This window comes from Parambassis ranga, chromosome 3 (assembly GCF_900634625.1).
Source record: "Parambassis ranga chromosome 3, fParRan2.1, whole genome shotgun sequence".
Classification (NCBI taxonomy): domain Eukaryota; kingdom Metazoa; phylum Chordata; class Actinopteri; family Ambassidae; genus Parambassis; species Parambassis ranga.
This window is the reverse complement of record NC_041024.1, coordinates 18,704,034-18,712,424: the sequence shown is the minus strand read 5'-3', so window position 1 is coordinate 18,712,424 and position 8,391 is coordinate 18,704,034. Positions and strand designations below refer to the sequence as shown.

The 8,391-nt window shown below is 42.8% G+C and overlaps 1 protein-coding gene and 1 long non-coding RNA gene across 2 annotated transcripts; one reads left to right on the top strand and one right to left on the bottom strand.

Annotated features, from left to right (window-relative positions):
* Window positions 1-432: 432 nt before the first annotated feature.
* LOC114433708 (uncharacterized) lies at window positions 433-1,705 on the top strand. Its single transcript, XR_003670378.1, has 4 exons — window positions 433-517; window positions 695-789; window positions 1,007-1,083; window positions 1,256-1,705. It is a non-coding gene; the product is annotated as an uncharacterized LOC114433708 (long non-coding RNA).
* A 2,848-nt stretch (window positions 1,706-4,553) lies between these two features.
* On the bottom strand, window positions 4,554-7,553 carry bcl2l10 (BCL2 like 10). Its single transcript, XM_028401859.1, has 3 exons — window positions 7,452-7,553; window positions 6,083-6,547; window positions 4,554-4,919 (listed from the first exon to the last, which is right to left on the bottom strand). The coding sequence occupies exons 2-3, from the start codon at window positions 6,542-6,544 to the stop codon at window positions 4,797-4,799; spliced, it is 585 nt and encodes a 194-aa protein (XP_028257660.1). The 5' UTR covers window positions 6,545-6,547; window positions 7,452-7,553; the 3' UTR covers window positions 4,554-4,796.
* Window positions 7,554-8,391: the final 838 nt, after the last annotated feature.

Genomic DNA, 8,391 nt, shown 5'->3' with positions numbered 1-8,391 from the left:
TGCAAATGATCGCATGTTGATGCATGGGCTGTGTTGTCAGCAGGCTCTATCAAAGTTTTGCAAATTCTTGAATACACGCCTGCAGCAGGAGACAGTCGCTCCTGTGTCCACAGAGGCCTCAGATTCATGAGGGAAGCAGCACCTGCTCGTATTCAAATCCACGTACAATACCTTCTGTTGAGCTGCACTGACAGGACCGCTCATCTGCACACCTGTCCCAGCACTAATGTGACACTTTAAAGGAGACTCCACTGTAAGGTGACAGCAGCACAGATACTCTGGAAGATGTGCATCCTTCTTATGATTGAACTCGTACCTGGGCTGTACGGTCAGGGGAGCATTTTCAAACCTTCACAAACCCAGCAGGCAGGTCCACCCTCCCCCAGGGAGTGGTTTACTCTGATACAGTCTGTAGACATGCATTTGATTCCTGTCAGCTTAAAGGCAGGTTACACTTCTGCTCAGGCTCACAGATCAACCACAAAACCATGGCCGCCACAGTCACTGTTGAATACTGGTGAGTTCCTCTTCCAATTTATCTTGTAGACAAACATACATATATTTGTAGCAGTACTTCATGTTTCATGTAATTTAGTTCCATTGTATTTAGTCATCTACAACCTCTCATGGTTCCACTAAGTTAATAAAGTTATTGATGTGCTTATCAATTATTTTTTATACATTTATTTCACAGTAAAGGATGAAATTACGCATACCGCTACCAGGAACTAGCCGGTTTTGTCAGGCAGGTTCCTGGTGTGCAGTTGAAGGGAGTCACAGGAGGACCGGGTAAGTTTTTTACTTTTTCTAAGACAATCCTTGGCTTCATTTTTTAACAAACTACACACACCAGTCAGTTGTGCACAGCTTTTTAAACAATAAAGTCCAAATGCCTGTTGCTGACAGTGATACAAAATAAACCAGTTTTACTGGTTGTAGTGCAAACGTGAGTAAATAATGAGTGTTGTGTTGCATTAACGCGTTTTCATGTTTTTTGCACCCACAGACAGTTTTGAGGTGTCTCTGAACGGCGAGCTGATCTACTCCAAGATTAAGACTGGAGAGTTCCCTGACCCCGAACAGGTTGGTGTGTTAAAGTCACATCAGAGCTTGATATCATGTTTAAACTTTTGTTATCAACACAACCAACCAATCAGATTTTCCCTTTGGTTCTCATGCTCACACAGATCATTTAGTTTCTGCTGTTGACACACTGCTGACAGAAAAACCCTCACTTTGTGTTTCTTGTGATCAGATGGCAGAGACGGTGAGAATGATGGTTCATGGAGAAAAAGGGAAAACTAAGCGGTCTAAGCCTTGGAATCTAAAAAACAAGTGCCCTCAGCATTAGAATGAAGCAGCGGCTGGATTCACAGACACATCAACGGCTTGTTTTCTGTTTTCTCTCCATACCAGATATGAAAACATGTTTTCTTTACTGCGAATACTGATGAGAAGAGGATGATGAAGAGCATCTCGAAGAGGTCGGTCACTGATTTGCTTCTGTTTATGAATGCACACACTTAAACAGTCGAGGTGTGTGTCATGATGCACGGTTAGAAGCTTTTCAGCCGACCCGGGGCCTGGAGATCCGCTCACATCATGTCACAGCATATTTGACCTTTTGTTGTTGTACTGCTGCGCTGTTGTTGCCCATTGTGTAACTTCTTTTTGCAGAAATGTCATAAATGATCTCTGACTGCTCCCTCGTTGTTTGTCTGTCCGATCCTACGTACACATGTTTTCAGTGATGACACGTCTGGTGGATTTTATCATCCAGATAAAAAAAGAACAAACTTACTCAACTGTTCACGCTAGCATAGATAAAATCATGACGATCTAAGCTCCTCCTCTTCGTTGGTGGATCTTATCTACTTATGACCTGTTTAATAATGTCATGTGATTTATACTGCTACTAGAACCAGTCAGGGTGACACCACAAAAGTAAATATGCTAATAACGACCAACAACTACTTACTAAAAAAAATCATCTTACAACACAGTTTAAAATTGAAGTTACCCGGCAGTGGTCAGGTCTGTGTCCATAGCAACAGGCTTTTCTATATAACTGACCACGGTGCTGTGACCAACCAATCACAATCAGGAAGTCAGTGAAGCTGTTTAAAGAACATTAATGACGAAGCAAACACATTTAAAAGATAAAGAAGATAAATAATACTTAATTACCTTATTAGCAATAGTTCAATAGACCATAGTTAGAGAATCTTCCATTTCTGCACTTTTTTCCCTCTTATAAAATAAGATTTGGTTTGAACTTTAATAATGTGTCACTGTGAGGTGACGCACATTATTACACACAAACAGACTCATGGTTTGGTTGCGTCTGTGGATTTGTATCAGATGATTAGATGCATCTTTTAGTAGGACAGACATCAATCAGCTTATGAACAGAAACAAAGAAAAGGCAGACGGTCGACTCTGGCCCTCTTCCAGCAGCCGCCCCTGTAATCTCCCTTCATATAATCTATAACGTAACCCGATAAAGACAACAATAGGATGTCTGTCGCCTGGTTTACGATGCTGTGTGGCAGATTTGCTGGTATTCTGAGAGCAGAAACAGGAAACCCACATCAGAAGCAGTCACAGTTTTCTACTTCACAAAGGTGACGGCAGCTGCACGGCTGCCTCTGTCATGGAGAAATGAGAAGAGGTTGGAACTAGTTTATGTGCTGTGTGAAACAGGTTCAGCTCTCTGTCAACGCACACATTTTGTTTGGATGTATGAATCAATATTTTTACTGTGATAAACTAATACTAGTATCCAGGGGTGAGAAGGGTCTGTCAGGGTCAGGGTGTCTTTGTTCAGAAGCTGCTTTCTCTCTCTGTGGGATCTCATGTGTGTCATGTTGCTTTGTGTGATCATGTTTTGGATGCTTTAGATTCTTTACATATATGGTGTGATCGCTGACACATTCACTGTGTGTTCTTGCCATGTTTCCCATGATCCTTTGTGAGTAATGTTCAGGTGAGGAAGCACAAAAAATCTAGCCTTTTAACATGAAGGAGTTAACATGATGAGTTTAATTTGATTGCTGAATTGCATTGTACACGAACCCACTGTACACATAATGTACATGTAGCTAAATACAGCACAACAGACCGAAAAAGGAAATGTTTGGTTTATGGCCAAATGCTCCCGCTACACCTTATTTAGCAGATTTTTATTTATTCTGCATTATCATCAGTTTATAATAACAGCCAACTTTTTCACAGACATCTGATCAGATATGGGTAATGGTGTGTGTGTGTGTGTGTGTGTGTGTGTGTGTGTGTGTGTGTGCGCGTGCTGTAGATAACAATTCAACAACCCGCTGCACTTCCTTCCTCATTTAGTGATAAAGGCATCTTATCTGACAGTAAACACTGCTTATTAAAAACAAAGCATCTAATATCTGCTTTTAATTAAAAAGGCTTGTTACCGTGACACCTCTATAAGCTAAAGACAGTGAGTTTTTCCAGCCGTATTTATGAACACCTGTTGGTTCATCCATCATCTGATCCCTGTGGTACCGGGTCACGCTGGACTGGAGCCTATCCCAGTGTTCTCCCCGGGCGAGAGGCAGAGTCCCATGGCAGGACAAACAATGAAGTCAAACAACCGTTCACACTGACAAGCCTAACAAGCATGTCAAGCACAGGAAGAACATGCAAACGCCACACAGGGAGGCCCCAGCCGGAAACGAACCAGGAACCTTCTTGCTGTGGGGAAACGGTGCTAACCACCATTAAACTCAGAGTCTTCAATGCATTCTTAAAACACAATTTACCACTTTTTTTTTTATAATAAGAGTGATTTATGTTAGAGAACCTTGTTTCAGTGCTCACTCTGCTTCGTAAGGTTAGAGCTGACACACCCATGAATGTTGTGTGTGTTGTGTAACCGGAGCAGAGTGCAGACAGTACAGCATCTCTTATTAATGACCATGTGTCTGCACGTGTAAAGAGGGACGATCCTTCAGGATCATATGTCTGTCCTGCTGCACTTACACAATCCCAACAGCCAAACGTTCACAAACGTTTTTTTTATTACAAAACACACAAATAAATAGAACAAAAACATTGTAAAAATATAATGTTAAACAGATTTGGGACGGGTGCTTATAGTGACAGTTTGTTCTAATAGAGGAAAGTCTGGTTGGTCCCTGTTTGGTTAAGTTGATAAGAGAAACATTTCACAACATATCGTAGCACCATTGTTTGTCATCAGTACAGATCTTTTGACCGTGTATTTTAGACATTTCACATAAAAGTAGGACAAACGCAATTAGCTGTGGTTCGGTTAGAAAAGGGTCACTGCTTACGCATTCATCTTATATAAATATAATATATTAATTTATACAATGTACACTAGAAAGTCTCTATACCACATACACAACTCAAGTAAACATGTGAATAAAAAGGCAGCTGATCATTTTAAAAATGAAAATCTGGGGAACTGAAGTCTTTTAGCTGCACAGCTATCAACACAAACTTTGAGAAAAGCCTGCGCTTTAATAATTAACCTACGATATGCAAACTGGCGTCACTTACTCTCAAATTTCTGAAGGCATCCAAACTTTTGTTGTACAATCTTTGAAAAGGAGCAATCGACAGGATGCCAGTACTCAAGTGTGAGTGGGGTTTGTGCAAAAAAAAAAAATCAGTTGATAACATGAGATCACAACCCTGAATTCACTACAGATTAAGCCTGCAATGCTGTTAAAATTCAAATGTCTACTTAAGTGTGCCAAACAAATGGAGAACATGAATGATGTGTCAAGGATGCTGAAGGCTAGCTAGCGCACCAGGAGGAAGGTGAGTCCAGCGAGGCCGACCCCGGCAGCAGCAAACAGCGCTGTCTTCATGGACAGGTCCTGGTTCACCTCTCTGGCGCTGCGGGAGAACTTGCAGAACCCTTCCTACAGGAGGAAAAACACAAAACATGGTAAGTTTGTCTACTAGCAAAACAAAAAAAAGCAAACGTAGCTGCTGGAATAACTAAAACCAAGTGTCTGAGTCAACAGCATGTGGCATTTATACAATATATTTAGGAAAATCTGTCACAGTCACCACGTGTCGCCACCAAGATGGAAAAATATGCAGCCTAAAGCTGCTGCTGATGCCTGCAACTTTTAAAATATTCTGACAGCACAGCAGTTCTTCAGAGTTAAAAAACCATCAGTACTAACTTGAAGTCAGAGGAAAGAAGGCGTTTGCTTCCTAATAATGAGAGTTTTATTTTGTTCTGCTAAAAACAGGCTGAGCTGTCCAAACACAGCTGCATTTCTCCGTCATGTTTTCAAAAAGGAGACACACATTCGACCAGTGGGTGCACCTGCTCTCAGCCCCAGGTGTTCAGGCTGCTTTGCAGCTGCTTGTTTTTTTTTTTTTCCTAGTAGTACCACACTAACTTTGAATATGGCCGCTGCCAAACTCTACACATTGAGGCTTTGACTGTTACTACAAAGTCCATCTGGCTGAGCTGGTTACGTGTCTGTGAAAGCAGCTGCCAGCTGAAGAAAGGAGGGGTAGGTCTGTGTTTATGTGGGTGCTGGGGGAGCTCATTCATAAAGCAGACATTCAGCTCATGTTGGGTTGGGTTTGTTGAGGCTTTATTCTACTCAGGGTGCATCATAATGATGGTTTTCAAGTAAATGAGCAACATAAAGCCAGATAAAATCACTTTTGTCTCTTGATTTGATGATCATGACAAAACCCTGATGATCTAAGGCAATGTTTGATCACGGCTACGACTTAATGATGTAGCATTCTTCCTCACAATCTTGCACATCGCTTATCTTTCTCTTCAGTCACAGCAGCCGTCGTTTTGTTTTAGCTGTTGGCTGAAACAAAATGATGGCGGCGGCCTTACTTTATGTCAAATCCAAACAACTAATAAAACAGGATCCTGTAAAACTAGGTGGTTTCCCACAGCACTTTCACTTCTGACTCTTCTCTGTTAAAAATGGCTTCCTGTCCTTGATACAGTCAGAACAGCTCCCTTATCTACATCTTTTGTGTTGACTACAATCAGCTGCACAGTAGATGATATCGGTGTTGGAGATGTGCCATAATGACTTACCCATCCATCATTCTCCAACAGCCAGTCTTTCTTCCCATCTCCCAGGTAATCAGCTATGGTCTCTGCCAGATCCCTGCAGTTTACAGACCCACATCCCAGGTCCTGTGGCTTCCCAGGGTCCAGCCCCAGTCTCAGCTCCTTTTGCTCCAACAGCAGTCTGGCCAGCACCCCAGTAAAGGTGAAAAGGGAAACAACCCTCCCCCAGTTCAAGTGTCCATCTCCCACCAGCTCCTCCATCACCTTCCTGAGGCTGGAGCAGAGATTTGGGCCTGCCTGCTTCAGGAAGGTCTGAGCAAGTGAGTGGAAGCGGGCCTGGTGCTGCTTCTCCATATCCTGAGCCAGGCGCCTCATGGCAGCGGCTGACTCGCTGGGAGGTGGAGGGGCTGGATGTAGGCTTGTGCAGCACAGGACCAGGTAGTCCTCTGCCATGGCCAGGGTCTCTTTCCACAGCCCACACGACATTTTCTACAAGGGGAGAAAGACAGGAGCCTGTGAGGATCAGGTTACTGCACTGCTGTGAGAACAACAAACAAAAGGTACACCAAGCAATAGATCCGCAGATAACTTACAATTCATTCATGTATAAATCAAATTATAGATTATATTTGGTTATTATAAATATTTTTGGAACTGATTGGTCGGCTATTTAAAGGGTTTGTAATAATCGTTTCCTGTCAGCGGATTAACCCTGGCTCATTATGTAAGGCTTTAAAACAATTAGGTTAGCACAAGCCAAGCTAGCAAGAACAATTGCCTTAAATTCTTTATCAATGTCAACGTTATCATGTTGGAGCCCTTTAGATTATTTGGTAAAATAAGAGTCGGATATGAAAATGAACCGTTTGCAGCCTCGGTGAGGTTTTGTGCTCTAATTTCTGAGCCAGGTGTTAAAATGAACAGCTTGACCAGGTCTGTTAGCATGTTTCCGAGCAGCTAGCTGGATAGCATCGCTAGCTTCATGAACAGAAAAGAAAGCGCTTCTTGTGTTCGCTGTCGCTTCGTGCACGCCGCATGACGCTGAGGACTACACGTACATTCACGTTAGGAGCCTAACAAACACATAGAAATAAGAGCACAGTCTGGAGGTGGTGTGGGGTTAAAATCCCGTCTGTTAGGGGGTTAAACCGGCGAACTTGCAGTTGAGCTTTTTTTCCGCTAGCTGATCTGTCACCGGAGCAATGGAGGACAACACAAAGAGCCATTCAGAGCGGTACGTGCTGAGCCACCACAGCCACGTCCTCACAGCCAGCCACCTCTACACCATTACACCCACACCGCCGTGTGTGGACATCTTCTTACATTTATAATATGACACGTATGTATTCAGAGTAAAGACGTTTGTGCGTGCACGGATGGAACAAAAGCTTACCCTCCCAGCGATATCAGACGGCTCTCTGCACACACAGACGGCGGAAGGAGAACCTCGGCGCAGTCACAGGCAGCTTCCCTTCAGCGGGCAGACTGCACATTTATCATCTGACTCCGCCTCCGCAGGCTCATGTAGAGCGGAGCGTTCCGCAAAAAACCCCGCAAATGTCCCGTCATCACACCGCTGCGTGGAACTATTGAACCACAAACTACATTATCATTACAATATTTCCACCTGTAGAGGAAAATCAAGATTGTGTTTCAGGAAGTATAGATTAGATAGTGGCGTGTGTTCTCTTCGGATCTGAACTGAACAGGCTGCCTGCAGGATACATGCATTCAGTACTAGTGTTGGAGGAAGTCCTGAAGCTTGGTACTTAAGTAAAAGTACTTAAGTAAAACAATAACCAGCAAAATATATACTCAAGTAAAAGTAGAAGTGCTACATCAACATTCCTACTTAAGTCAAAGTCTCAAGTACTTTTAAATGTACCTAAAGTATTAAAAGTAAAAGTACACACGCACCGAATATATGTTGTTGATTTCCACTGAACAGGTTAAAATAATCAAAGAAATCGTCTTAAAATTAAAATGGACAATGTTTAGTTAATGTACATGTTCAGTCCAGAAGCAGCTATGGACAGGTCTGTGCGCCATGAGGCAGGCTGTGGGCATCAAGTGAACAGAGAGGCTGCTAACAATTAATGATTAATGTTATGATTCATGTTAATCAGACATTAATGGATGGACCTGTGTTAGCAGACAGTAGCTAACTGAGCCAGAGCACCGGCATCATGACTGAGGCTCATTATAGAAACACAGCTGGCAGCGTGACACCACCTCCATGCAGAGTCTGACCTCACATCAGTCCAGCACTGTGTTCATCACATGGAACAAGGAACTACAAACACTGTAGAAATGTAGTGGTCATTGTATGACAC

What these genes read in the sequence shown, in the direction of transcription:
- bcl2l10 (XM_028401859.1), bottom strand. Translation starts at nt 6,544, where the DNA reads ATGTCGTGTGGGCTGTGGAAAGAGACCCTGGCCATGGCAGAGGACTAC. An exon ending in TGTTGGAGAATGATGGATGG is followed by an intron (nt 4,920 to 6,082) that starts GTAAGTCATTAT and finishes TTCCTCCTGTAG; the next exon opens with GAAGGGTTCTGCAAGTTCTC.